A 14,758-nucleotide genomic window follows, 5' to 3' on the forward strand; every position below is an offset into this window, starting at 1 on the left:
TATATTTCAGGGGCTTTACCAACTCCAACTATGTTAAATTAAGCGGGTTGAATTGACCATGTGGACAGCCAGTGCTGTAGAGAAATGATTGAAATGTCCACTCCCGTATCTACCAAACCTTTAAATTTCTTTCCCTGGATAGTTATAGGACATTTATCAGTAATTTGATTCACCCAGTAAGCTGCTTTGCCTTGTTTATTTGTGCTTCCAAATCCTCCTGTTCATTTAATTTCATTTTTCCCCATTTCCACATATGGCACAATCAGGAGCTGTGCTATACGCTCTCCTGGCTCTGCTTTCCGGGGAACAGAAGTAGATATAACAATTTGAATTTCCCCATGGTAATCTGAATCAATGACTCCTGTATGTACTTGCACTCCTTTTAAATTTTAATCTAGACCTGCCTAGAAGTAATCCTATTGTCCCCACTGGCAACATCTGACTGGAGACAGCAACCTTCTTTAACAGTCCCATTACAAAATGAGAACCTGGTCCATATTGATTAATAGCTAGTTTAAATTCTTTGAGTTATTAAAAAGGAAAAGGCTCAAATGTAGCTATATCTCCCTGATGATCTCGGGGGTGTATCCTAACAGGGAACTGCCAGGCCTCTAAATCACCCTCTCTTCTAGCTTGCTGAATTCCTGCCTGAATAGAACTGAGAGTGGTCGCTCAAGCCACTGCTCGAACAGTCAGTGGGGCAACTACTTTTTGCCCAGTGTCCTCCAGAAAAGAAACATCTGGAGGGTCAGGCCGCCCTTTTTCTTCACAATAATGAGGGGATGCGGAAGGATAGGAACAAACCTCTCCCTCCTTTGCTGCTTTAGCTTTAGCTGGCCAACAAAACTGCTCTGTCACCTCTTCTGTTACCTCTTTTTTTTTTTTTTTTTTTTTGAGATGGAGTCTCTGTCTCCCAGGCTGGAGTGCAGTGGTGCGATCTTGGCTCACTGCAAGCTCCGCCTCCCAGGTTCATGCCATTCTCCTGCCTCAGTGTCCCAAGTGGCTGGGGCTACAGGCGCCTGCCATCACACCCGGCTAATTTTTTGTATTTTTAGTAGAGGCGGGGTTCCACTGTGTTAGCCAGGATGGTCTCGATCTCCTGACCTCGTGATCCGCCCACCTCGGCCTCCCAAAGTGCTGGGATTACAGGAGTGAGCCACTGCCACCGGCCCTGTTACTTCTTTATACTTTCCTTCCTCCTCATCATCAGTGTGAAAAGGTTCCAAGGTGGAATGAACCAGGGCCCACACTTGTCCCATTGTTACCCCGATGCTTCCAAGCTCCCCTTCTTACTCACCATGGGGATTGCTTAAGAGTACTCAGGTGTCCTCCAGCTTAGTTCCACATTCTTCAACTGTCGCTCCAGCAACCCCTCAACCCGGGTTCCAGCCCCATGTATGTGCGCCATTTACCAAGACCAGCTCGGTCATGGAGACCCTAACCCAGCGGCGCTAGAGGAATTAAAGACACACACACAGAAATATAGAGTGTGGAGTGGGAAATCAGGGGGCTGACAGTCTTCAGAGCTGAGAGCCTGGAACAGAGTTTTACCCACATATTTATTGGCAGCAAGTCAGTGATAAACATTGTTTCTATAGATTATAGATTAACTAAAATGGGAAACAAAGGGATGGGCTCTGGCTAGTTATCTGTAGCAGGAACATGTCCTTAAGGCACAGCTCACTCATGCTATTGTTTGTGGCTTAGGAATGCCTTAAGTGGTTTTCTGCACTGGGTGGGCCAGGTTTCCTTGCCCTCATTCCAATAAACCCACAACCTTCAGCGTGGGTGTCATGGCCATCATGAACATGTCACAGTGCTGCAGAGATTTTGCTTATGGCCAGTTTTGGGGCCAGTTTATGGCCAGATTTGGGGACCTGTTCCCAACACCTGAAATCAATCCCTTCAGATGATTTCTGTGTCCGAGGAAGAGAGAAGTTCATTACCCTAAGGCCTTACTGCATCCAACCTTGTCTTTTCAGTATATATAGCAGCTTCTAGAGCTGTTTTTACTTCCTGTTTTTTAAGTTGTAAATCAATATCTTATAATTATATACATTTACAAGGTCAAAGTGATGTTATAATTTGTGAATACAATGTGAAACAATGAAATCAAACAAATTAGCATATCTATCACCTGAAATACATATCCTTTTTTTGTGGTGAGAACATTTGAAATTTACTCTCAGCAATTTTGAAATGTACAATAAAACTTATTCATCTTGTGTAAATGAGATTTTATATCCTTTGACAATCATCTCTCCATTTCCCCCATTCCCAGCCTCTGTAACCACCATTCTACTCTCTGCTTCTATGCGCTTGTTTGTTTTATATTGCACAAATAAGTAAGAAATTGTGGTATTTGTCTTTCTGTGCCTGTCTTTTATCACTTAGCATAATGTTCTCCAATTCCATTCATGCTGTCAGAAATGACAGAATTTCCTCCTTTTTTAAGGCTGTATAGTATTTCATTGTACTTATTTATTTATTTTTATTAATATTATTTTTATTTATTTTATTGTTTGTTTATTTATTTATTTATTTATTTTGAGACAGTCTTGTTCTGTCACCCAGGCTGGCACAATCTCGGCTCACTGCAAGCTCTGCCTCCTGGGTTCATGCCATTCTCCTGCCTCAGCCTCCCGAGTAGCTGGGACTACAGGCGTGTGCCACCACGCCTAGCTAATTTTTGTATTTTTAGTAGAGATGTGGTTTCACCATGTTAGCCAGGATGGTCTCGATCTCATGACCTTGTGATCTGCCCACCTCAGCCTCCCAAAGTGCTGGGATTACAGGCATGAGCCACTGCGCCTGGTCCCTCCATTGTATTTGTAAACCACATTTCCTCTATCCATTTGTCTGTTGGAGGACACTTAGGTTGGTTCTATCACTTGGCTATTGTGAAGAGTGCCACAGTGAACATGGAAGTGCAGCCATCTCTTTGACAAACTGATTTCAAATCTTTTTGGTAAATATGCAGACATAAGATTGCTGGATCATGTAGTAATTTTGTTTTCAGTTTTTTAAGGAACCTCCCTACCATTTTCCACAATGGTTGTACTAATTTACATTCCTACCAATACTTCTTAAGTCTAGTATTTAGTTGGGTAAAATAAGGCCTACCTCTATAAAAAGTCAAATAGTAGAAAGTACTGTATGATTAATGCCAAATTCAATAAGTGCTTGTGGAAGAAGGGTTCACTACAGGCCTGAATCAAAGATTTTATGGAGAAAAGACAGGCAAACATTTTCAAAGAGAGTCTGAATTCCTGTGTTTCAATCTGGATCAAATCCAAGGGTATTAACTCAACATGTTTTCTATATCTACATCCTGCAGAGTATCCAAGATGAAGGAGAATGTTAAACAGAATAGAAAACAAAGAGAACACATAGACAAAATCAAAGTCAAGGTGGCCAACACACGGAAACAGGCTCTGCAGGAGCAATTTGATGAATGGATTCTAGACCCTAAAGGAATGATTCCTAAGACAGTGGTAAGAAAATTGGGGGTATATGTGAAAGGTAGGTCGGGTAAGTGGTAAGAGGGCAATTGCTAGAATACTGAGTAGCATACTAGAAGCCTCCCTTGAAATTTTCAGTATTGCTGAGGTAAGTCTTGACCTGTCTGGTCCATGAGATTGATTCCTTCAATTTCTCTTGAGCATTACATAAAAAAAAAAAAAAAAAAAAAATTCTAGCTAGATTTCTAAAATCTTGACTCTGGCTGAGGTTCCCAAACTCATCATTGTAAACCAAAATATATTTCATTTGTTTGTTTTCTGTGTGTGTGTTTTTATGTGTGACTACTTCAGTGAGACCTGCAAGACTGTCTCTTAGCTCTAGAGAACAGCCATACTCTGAGAGTTAAATGCTTTCTCTTAAGTGTATACGGATTTGGAAATACTTTTTCATTAGATACAATGCTAACCATATTTTCAGTTTAAAGTGAATGATTAAAAATAGATCAGGGAAGACAAGTCACAGACTGGGAGAAAATATTAGCAGAAGGCATATCTGGTTGGGTGTGGTGGCTCACACCTATAATCCCAGGACTTTTGGAGGCCGAAGTGGGAGGATTGCTTGAGGCCAGGAATTTGAGACCAGCCTAGCCAACATAGGGAGACCCGGTTTTGACAAAAAAAATTTAAAAATTATCCAGGCTGTGGTTCCAGCTTCTCAGGTGGCTGAGGTGGGAGGATTGCTTGAGTCCAGGAGGTCGAAGCTGCACTGAGCCATGATCATGCCACTGCACTCCAGCCTGGGGAACAGAAAGAGACCCTGTCTCTTAAAAACAAAACAACAACAACAAAATATATCTATATATGTGATATATATATATATCACATATATATGTCACGTATATATATCTGATAAATGACTGTTATCCAGAATATACAAAGAACTCTTAAAGGCTGAACAATAAGAAAACAAACAGCCTGATTCACAAAAGAAAGTGTACATATGGCAAATCTTATTTGAAAGCATATGAAAAGATGCCAGACATCACATGTCATTAGGGAAATGCAAATTAAAACTTCAATGAGATACCGCACACACCATTTAGAATGGTCAAAATCCAAAACACTGGCAACTCCAAATGCTGGTAAGGATGTGAAGCAGCAATAATTCTCATTCTTTGCTGATGGGAATGCAAAATGGTACAGACTCTTTGACAGACAGTTTGGCAGTTTCTTAAACATATTCTTAAAAGACAAATACTGAATTATTCCACTTATATGAGGTATCTAAAGTAGTCACATTCATAGAAACAGAATGTAGAATGGTGGTTGCCAGGGACTTGGAGGAGGGGAAGGGGAGTTATTTAATTCAGGGGTCCCCAACCCCTTGTGGCCTGGTAGGAGGTGGTCCATATAGCAGGATGCGAGTGGCAGTCAAGCAAGCAAGGAAAGCTTCATCTGTATTTGCAGTCACTCTTCATCACTCTCATTACCACTTGAGCTCCACCTTCTGTCAAATCAGTGGCTGCATTAGATTCTCATAGGAGCACAATAGGAACCCTATTGTGAAATGTGCATGCGAGGATCTGGATTTCATGCTCCTTATGAGAATCTAATGGCTGATGATCTGTCACTATTTTCCATCACCCCCAGATGGGACCATCTAATTGCAGGAAAACTAGCTCAGGACTCCCACTGATTCTACATTGTGGTGAGCCATATAATGGCTCATAATCTATAATGTAATAATAATAGAAACAAAGTACACAATAAATGTAACGCACAATAAACCATCCTCCCCCAATCCCTGGGTCTGTGGAAAAAATGTCTTCCACAAAACCAGTCCCTTGTGCTAAAAACAATGGGGACTGCTGGTTTAATGGATATAGAGTTTCAAGTTTGCAAAATGAAAAACTTCTGGCTGGGCGCAGTAGCTCACGCCTATAATCCCAGCATTCTGCAGGCTGAGGCAGGAGGATTGCTTGAACCCAGGAGATCAAGACCAGCCTGGGCAATATAGTGGGACCATGTCTCTACAAAAAATTTTTAAAATTAGCTGGACATGATGGCATATGCCTATAGTCCCAGCTACTTGGGGGCTGAGGCAGGAGATTACTTGAGTCCTGCAGTTTGAGCCTGCAGTGAGCTATGATGGTGCCACTGCACTCCAGCCTGGGTCACAGAGACCCAAGTGTCTAAAAAAAGAGACAGAGAGAGAGAGAGAGAAAGAAAGAGAGAGAAAGAGAAAAAGAGAAAGAGAGAGAGAGAAAAGGAAAGGAAGGAAGGAAGGAAGGAAGGAAGGAAGGAAGGAAGGAAGGAAGGAAGGAAGGAAGGAAGGAAGGAAGGAAGGAAGAAAAGAAAGAAAGAAAGAAAGAAAAAGAAAGAAAGAAAGAAAGAAAGAAAGAAAGAAAGAGAAAGAAAGAAAGAAAGAAAGAAAGAAAGAAAGAAAGAAAGAAAGGAAAAGAAAGAAAGAAAGAAAGAAAGGAAGGAAGGAAAAGAAAGAAAGAGAAAGAAAGAGAGATAAACTTCTGGAGATTTGTGACTATGTTTACACATATATACATACACTTAAGAATGGTTAAGTTGGTCAATTTTATGTTATGTGTTTTTTGCCACACATAAACTAAACTAAACTAAACACACTCTTAACCTATGATCCAGCAATTGCTCTCCTTAGTATTTACCCAAATAAATTGAAAACTTATATGTACACAGAAACCTGCACACAGATGTTTATAGTAGCCGTATTCATAATATCCAAAACCAGAAAGCAACTAAGATACCCTTTACCGGAGGAATAGATAATAATGTGGTGCATCTATACAGTGGAATATTATTCAGTCCTAAAAAGGAATGATCTATCAAGCCATGAAAAAGCAAGGAGAAACCATTAATGCGTATTACTAAGTAAAAGAAGCCAATCTGAAAAGGCTACATGCCGTATGATCCTAACTATTTGAAATTCTAGAAAAGACACAATCAGAAAGATAGTAAAAAGATCAGTGGTTGCCAGGAATGAGGAGGGGAGGGATTTTTAGGGGAGTGAAATAATTCTGTATAATGCTATAATGGTGGATATATGTGAATGTACTTTGTCAGAGCCCATACCAAGAGAGACCCCTATTATAAACTATGGATTTTGGGCGATAATGACATGTCAATGTAGCTTTATTGACTGTAATAAATGTGCCACTCTGGTGCAGGATATTAATAATAGTACATAGCTGTGTATGTGTATAGTATATGTGTGTGAGCTCTTTGTACTTTCCGCTCAATTTTGCTGTGCACTTAAAACTTCTCTAAAATATAAAATGTTTTTTAAAATGGACCAAGAAGAACTCGGAAATTTCATTTTTAGTAATTGAAGAACGAGAAAGTATAGAGGATTCTTCGGATGGCCAAAGTGCTTGCCAAAAGTGCCTTAGCTCCATCGTGCCGTGTCTGAGAGTTGCTAGAAATATCCCCTGGAGGGGGCAAAATGGGGTCACTGTCAGCATCCCAGTCCTAATCACACAAAAGGTTGGGAATCATTGAGAATATATGTGTAAAATAACTTTATATACCCTTCAGTATTCTAAGAGGAGACTTCAAAAAGTGTGTGGAAAAATTGAATTAAAAGATAATAAAAATATAAACTTTATATCTCAACATAAGCTCCGTCGGGCTGGGCGCCATGGCTCAGGCCTATAATCCCAGCACTTTGGGAGGCTGAGGCAGGAGGATCGCTTGTGCCCATGAGTGCAAGACCAGCCTGGCTAACATGGTGAAACCCTGTCTCAAATATTAGCTTGGTGCAGAAGTAATTGTGGTTTTTGCCATTACTTTTTAAATGGCAAATAAATAAATAAAAAGAGGCTCCATCAAGTTTAAGGCACTTGTAAGTGATGATACCAGCCATTTAGTCCATCCCTAAAGAGCTGAGGGTTCTCAGAATTTAATCATTTCAATGCAGTCTTTTTTGCATTATTAACTGATGAAAAATAGGTGTCCTTTAATGATTTTTTTTAAGATTAGAAAATAAAAAATCAGAAGGAGCTAAATCAGGACTATAAGGTGGATGCCTAATGATTTCTCATTGAAACTCTCACAACATTGTTCTTGTTTTGTTAGTGGAGATGGGTGTTGCTATTTTGTCCAGGTTGGCACAAACTCACAGTTCTTCTACCTTAGCCTCCTGAGTAGCTGGGACTACAGGTGTGTGCCACTGTGCCCAGCTTGCCCTTGTTTGATGAGAAGAATGAGCAAGAGCATTGTTATGGTGGAGAAGGACTCTCTGGTGAAGCTTTCCCAGACATTTTTTTTGCTAAAGCTTTAGCTAGCCTTTCTCAGAACACTCTCATAGTAAACAGATGTTATTGTTCTTTGGTCTTCCGGAAAGTTAATTAGCAAAATGCCTTGAGCATCCCCAAAACTATTGCCATGACTTTTGCTCTTGATCAGTCTGCTTTTGCTTTGACAGGACCTCTTCCACCTCTTGGTAACCAACCATTGCTTTGATTGTGCTTTGTCTTCAGGATCATACTGGTAAAGCTATGTTTCATCTCCTGTTACAATTCTTGGAAGAAATGCTTCAGGATCTTCATCCCACTTGTTTAAAATTTCCATTTGAAGCTCTGCTCTTGTCTGCATCTGGTCTGGGTGCAATGGTTTTGGCACCCACTGACTGGAAATTCTTTCAACTTTAATTTTTCAGTCAGAATTGTGTAAGCAGAGCCAATTGAGATGTCTATGTGTTGGCTATTGCTTCTGCTGTTAACTTTTAGTCCTCTTCAATAAGGTCATGAGTAAGATGATTTTTTTTCTTGCAAATTGGTGTGGATAGTCTGCGCTATGGGCTTTATCTTCAACATCATTTCATCCTTTCTTAAAATGAACTATCCATTTGTAAACTGCTGATTTCTTTGGAGCATCATCCCCATAAACACTTCATAAAACACCAGTGATTTCACCATTTTTCCCGCCAAGCTTCACCATAAATTTAATGTTTTTGCTTCAATTTTAGCAGAATTCATGTTGCTCTGATAGGGGCTCTTTTCGAACTGATGTCTTATCCTTTTTAGTTCTTCAAGCTAGATCTTGTTCAGACATAACAAGTTTCAACAAGTTTATTTTGGTGCAAAAAAAAAAAAATTGAAATCCATGCATATTTTTTTCATAATACACATTTTCCATGAACTTTTTGAAGACCCCCTTGTAGAAAGTACATGTGACTTACTACTATTTCTGTCCTTGGGTTGGAAAGATCACCCAATACTAAAATAGAAAGACTATAGATGGTTTTTAGTCTAAAATAACAAATATGTGGTAACTGAGGAGTGGCATATGGTTTCTTTCTTTTTTTCCTCTTTTGATTTGCAGATTCAGAATGTTCTTCATGAATTCTTTCAAAATCCAGATTTCAAGCTAGGTAAGTCTGCCTATTACTCTGATATTTTTATTTTTATTTCTTTTTTGGGTGGGGGACACTGAATTCAGATGAAAAGTCAACATAAGACAGATGTAATTCAAAGCTCTTGCAGGTGCAATTAGCCTCTTCCATGCTGTCCAGATAGAGAATGTATAAAAGCAGAAACGCAATCTGTGATTCTCAGCCCTTTTAGTCTGGTGTCCATTTTATTACCAGTACTCTGCAATACTCTTTTATTATCCTATGACATTCCTAGAAAATATTCCTTACATACACAGAATTTTAAAAGAAAGATAAGATGTCATACTGTGATATAAAGGAGAAATATAAGGAAAGGCATAAGAAAATTGTATGCACTGGTTGCAGTGGCTCATGCTAAGATTTACCAGAGTTGAACATTGCCTCTGTAAATTCCTTAGTTTGAATTTCCTTGACTCTACCCACTCATATCCTACACCTTACCTATAACCCTCCTGGAGTCATTCTCTGTTTCTCAAATGTTTCTTGAGTTCCCTTTCCATGTTACATAAATTTCCCTGGATAATCTCATCCAGTTCTGTTACTATATATACTAGGCTTAAGACTTCTTCAGAGGCCAGGCATAGAGGCTCATGCCTGTAATCCCATCACTGTGGGAGGCCGAGGTGGGCGGATCATTTGAGGTCAGGAGTTTGAGACCAGCCTGGCCAACATAGTGAAAGCCTGTCTCTACTAAAATACAAAAATTAGCCGGGTATGGTGGCGGGCGTCTGTAATCTCAGCTACTCGAGAGGCTGAGGCAGGAGAATCACTTGAACCCAGGAGGTGGAGGTTGCAGTGAGCCGAGATCATGCCACTGCACTGCAGCCTGGGTGACAGAGCGAGACTCCTTCTAAAAAAAAATAAAAGAAAAGAAAGAAAATTATATGCACTGTGTTTCAATATATAAATGCTTTGTTATAACTTCACTATAAGACATGATAATCAGACATTTCTACCTACTTATAATGTACCTTTAGATATAAGAAAAGTAAAATTATATACGGTTGACCATTTTATTTGTATTTGACATTTTGGAATAGGGCAAAATGAATATATATACATAGAATTCCCAGAAATGCAGACTGATACAAATGTGTTGTATTACAATTCAGATACAATTTATGTTACTCCCTATTACACAATTTCTGAAACAGCAAACAACTCTAGGTAAAGTTCCAGAATTAAACAAAGTATATACTTCCCCCTCAAATTTTCATAGAAGTTACATTTTTGGAAAATTCCACAGCAAAATTATATTCTGCATTCATATGTAAAATAGAATTAGGTTCTAGGTTCAAAATTATTATAAGCAGGTTTTTCATCTACTCGAATGTCCTGCAGGAGGGGGAAAGTCTTTATTGTGCAGAAATTACAGGAGTTCTGCCTCTGCTCCTATTCCTCATCATTGTGGCAATAAAAACTCACCCAAAAATTTCCACCATGCTGCCTGGGAGGAAGGGAGGACAGCACCACCCCTATGGAGATTCACAGATTTTGATGCTTTTGTTTTCAGAAAGATTTCCCTATATGAAATTAGGTGGAAAAAAAACAAAAAAAAAACAAAAAAACCCCTCACTTGTCCCATAGAAACTAGAGTTTGGGTCCTGAGATTTACGTAATTTATATCCAATAGATTTTTTTCCCAATTGATTATTTGACTACTTTTGTTACATTGACAACAATACATTGTCTGAAGTCTGTTGTCACTTTTAAAAATAAAATATGCTTCCCATCTTCCTGATGACTGATCTCCAAGCATGATTTGGGCCTTACTGACAACCTTTTCTCCTTCTACCTGTTCTCACATTTTCCAAAAAACGTAATTCTTCAGTCAGCTCATCCTTTACTCTTGTTTCAAAAAATCATTGAAATAACTTCATTTATTTTCAAATGAGGGTACAGAAGGAGTGAGTTAAGAGAACTCAATGTGGGATCCTGATAAAATTACAGAAATTCCAGAGCATTCCAATTGACAGTGATTGTTTCTTCTCTCACCTCCTATACTACAGTATTTATTTTCTCTACTATTCATTTGGTCAATAGTCATTGAGCCCTCACTTAGTTCCAGATACTGTAATGAGTTAGAGAATGCAAAGAGGACTGACAAGACATGTTTCCTGCCCTTAAGTTGCTCAAACTCCAGTCAGAGACAGACATATATACTTAATAGCAATTGTTACTGCTAGAAACCAGTCTGGTTTGCATAATCATCTGGAGCTTGGGGGAAGGTCTGGGATGGAAATGTCAGCTTCTAATGCATAAGCTCATATGAAAATGTATATAGTCCTCCTATGGCCATAATAACTGATATCTCATAATTAGCACTTACCAAATTCAAGAGTGATTGAAAAATCTTTTCTATGCCCTTGTGCCAACCCATGATAGGCAGGAAGAATTACTATTAGAAGTAGGAGAGGAAGCCAGTGTATAGTTCTTTCATCATAAGCTTTCACACAATTTATGAATTTTTCTCTTAGTATGGTCAATAATGATTACATAAGTTGTTGTATCAAATGAAGGTTTAAAAATCTGTATTTGAACTAACTGTCACATTCTTCATTATTGATCACTCTAATTTATGAAACTCTTCTCTTGTTTTTTTGTGATATCATTCTCTTGATTTCTTTCTTCTATTTTTGATCGCCTTTTAGTGTTTTTGTTTCTTGACTCTTCTTTTGCTTGCACCTTAACTTTTGTTTTCCAGAGTTTCCTTTTAGGCTTTCTTATCACTATACACACTATACACATTCTCTGGGTTTTCTTATTCAAGTCCATGGCTGCAGCTGATGACTGCCAATCTATATACACATTGCAAACTTTCCCTGAGCCCCAGGTCCTATTTGAAAAAAAGCTACTATGAGTGGCAAATGAAAAAGCAAGTTGCACATCAAAATGATCATATTTATAAACAGAAAGACAAAAGGTACACGTGTGCATATATATGCATTTATATACATACAGAAATGCATAGAAAGGTTGCTGGAAGGATGATAAACTGCTGACAGTGGTTACATCTGGGGCAGAGAGGAGTGAGAGTGCTGATGGGAAGTAGCCAAAAAGGAAGATATTCATGTTTTGTTGCCTATATTTTTGTATTATTTGAATTAGAACATTTTTATGCGTTATTTAATTTAAGAAACATTAAAGACAAAATAAAGTTTTTAAAAAGAAAGCTTGCAGAAGTGTTTTGTTTTAGGTCCTGCTAGTGTAAACCAACACAGATGTTTTTATAGCCTTTTATACTGTTGATGTGCATATTTATTTCTGCTTTATATCAATCTAGATATTAAAAATATAGACTTTTTTAAATATTTGGTTTGCTTGTTAAGCCAGGAAAAGTAAAAATTTTGTAGTATTTGGTATGTTACCCAGCTATATGTAGTTCACTTTATTGTAGTTATGGATAGACATTAGCTAATACATAATTTTATGCTCTTTTAAAGCACTATAGTATAAATATCAAATATATATTACAACCAAACTAACTAGCAAATAATCTTCATTCCATAAATAGGATCACACTGCGAACAATTGGATATTACTGACTCAACAGAACCAAGATTGAACAAAATGGAATTTACAGAAGTAAGAAGTTACATTATTTAATATTTGAATTGAATTATTTTGCCAGTTTCAATTTTCTGTTGGTGGCTGTCACACATCATTAAATTAGTATTAAATGAACACACAAAACTTATTTTATACATTCTAAAATATGTACTTTAAAATATTTCAACTCCTCTGAAATGAGGTTACATTTTACAATTTCTTTCAATCAGTATCACGCATGATGTGAGAGTATAAAATACTACCACTGACGTCTTCTGGTAAGATCAAGAAAAACCAGCATCTTATATTCAGTGAAATCTGCTTATTCAAACAATAATGAGATCTAAAACTTACAAAAACTTTCCTATGGGCCAGGCATCATGCATGAACTTGGTGAACCCTCTCAGTAACCCTTTCCTCCGCTTTTACAGATGAAGACACCAAGATGTAGGAAGGTTAAATAACTTGCACACTGTTTCACAATTAGTAAAACCGGGGAAATTTGTATTCAGTCAGTTTTGTTTCAAAGTCTACATAATATTGCATATGAAAAAGTATGATTCTGTTGTAATGGAATAAGTGAAATAAGCAATTTAATGGTACCAGAGTCCTAAGTCTTCCACAGCTTACTTGTATATTTTTTCATGTTTCTCCATTTCCCCTTGTTTTTCTCTGATGAGTTCCAGAGTCAAGGTAACTTTCTGTTTCTCTTTTCATATACCTTTGCATGACTGAAGGTGAAGATTATGCACTAGATACAGTTTCAAAGTTCTATATGAGGTATCTCTGGAATTCTTTTTAAAATGACTATTGTATAGATAAGAATTTGGCAAATTCTACCTGAGTTATGTTCTAACTGTGTTTTCTTAGATTCTGTGTTTGTCTATTTGTCATCCATTACTCACAAGGCCAAACTAATGGCCAGAGTTGTTTATATCTCCCCTGTGATCCAGAACCCATACTATGAACCACCTCCTTACTAATTCTCACACACTGAGCTAATATTTCTCCTGCTCTAAGTCAACCCAGGACCAGGTACCCGACAACCAGAGATAGCCCTTGTGCCTCAGAGTCTGCCAGAATTATTCAAACCAGCCAATCCTCAACTGTTTAGCCTGTTGTGGCTTGCATTTCTGGAAACTCCAGTAAGGATTCTGGCTTAGGCTGTCCCTTTGCTCCTTTCTGTTCTGCCTCTTGACCCAAACCTGGTGCTTCCCCTGTGGTCCTGCATGGTGTGGCATGCTTCCTTCACTTGGAAGTCTTAAGTAATAAAAATCTTCTTTCAGTGGCATTAGCCTCTCCATGTCATCGTTCATTTACCTCCATGAATTAAAATTTCACAGATACAAATGAGACAAGCTACTGGAAGAAAAATACACAGAGGAACAAATGATGGTATTAAAATGGTTCATGAAAAGTCAAAGCTTTATCTCTTTAATACAGAAATAAACATAACTTACATTTCTTTGCAAGGGACTGCCTATTTGCAAGGGACGTGCCTATTTGTCTTATATTAGTTTCCCTAAAAGTGGGCAAGTTAGAACATTTTCCTATTTTTTTCATTATAAAAGTAGGCCGGATGCGGTGGCTTATGCCAATGACTAGGGAGGCTGAGGCAAGAGGATTGCTTATGACCAGGAGTTTGGGACCAACCTGGGCAACACAGTGAGACCCTCATGTCTAAAAATAATTATAAAATATATTAATCTTATAATATGTGAATTATATCTCCATAAAAGGTAATATAGGTTCATTATAGAAATTTAAAGACATAAAAGTGTAAAGAAGTAAAAAATTTTAAATCCACAATTTACCACCAATAAAAGCCACTGTTAACACTACATTTTTTTGTATAATAATAATAGCTAACACTTTTTACCCCTTTTTATGTGCCATATTGTGTACTGAGGTTATTACATGCACTTTCTTGTGTAATCGTCACAACTGAGTTATTATTATCTTCATTTTGCAAATGAGACCTAAAAAGATTGAACACTTTCCTTGAGATCACACAGCATGTAAGTGACAGAGCTGGACCAGACCCAGGTCAGCCTGACTTCAAAGCTCATCGTGGTCTTGACCCTTGTGCTTTACAGTGTCTGTTATATTCATAGTGAGACATGTAAGGTTTCAGTTTTAATTTTGTGGGTTTTCCACATAGATTTTTGGTTATGCCTAATATATTGTATATCCTACTTTTTTCACTTAATATCATCTCTTGATCATTTCTCTATGTCAATAAATATTCTTTAAAACATGTTTAAAATTTTTTTTATTTTGAAATAATTATAGATTTACAATAAGTTGCAAAGATAGTACAGAG

The 14,758-nt window shown here is 37.9% G+C and overlaps 1 protein-coding gene across 9 annotated transcripts in view; it reads left to right on the forward strand.

The window, feature by feature from the left end:
- The window catches only part of EFCAB5 (EF-hand calcium binding domain 5), a 187,299-nt gene that overhangs the window by 58,575 nt on the left and 113,966 nt on the right, over positions 1-14,758 (forward strand). For all 9 annotated transcript variants that reach the window (XR_004179272.1, XR_004179271.1, XM_031657008.1 and 6 more), the window contains 3 exons: positions 3,338-3,494; positions 8,817-8,865; positions 12,401-12,471. Coding sequence is in view for 7 of the 9 variants with exons in the window: in XM_031657008.1 (XP_031512868.1) it covers positions 3,338-3,494; positions 8,817-8,865; positions 12,401-12,471 (277 nt within the window). In the remaining 2 variants the exon portion in view is untranslated. The remainder of the gene's footprint in view (positions 1-3,337; positions 3,495-8,816; positions 8,866-12,400; positions 12,472-14,758) is intronic.

Source organism: Papio anubis, chromosome 17 (genome assembly GCF_008728515.1).
Source record: "Papio anubis isolate 15944 chromosome 17, Panubis1.0, whole genome shotgun sequence".
NCBI classification, from domain to species: Eukaryota; Metazoa; Chordata; class Mammalia; order Primates; family Cercopithecidae; genus Papio; species Papio anubis.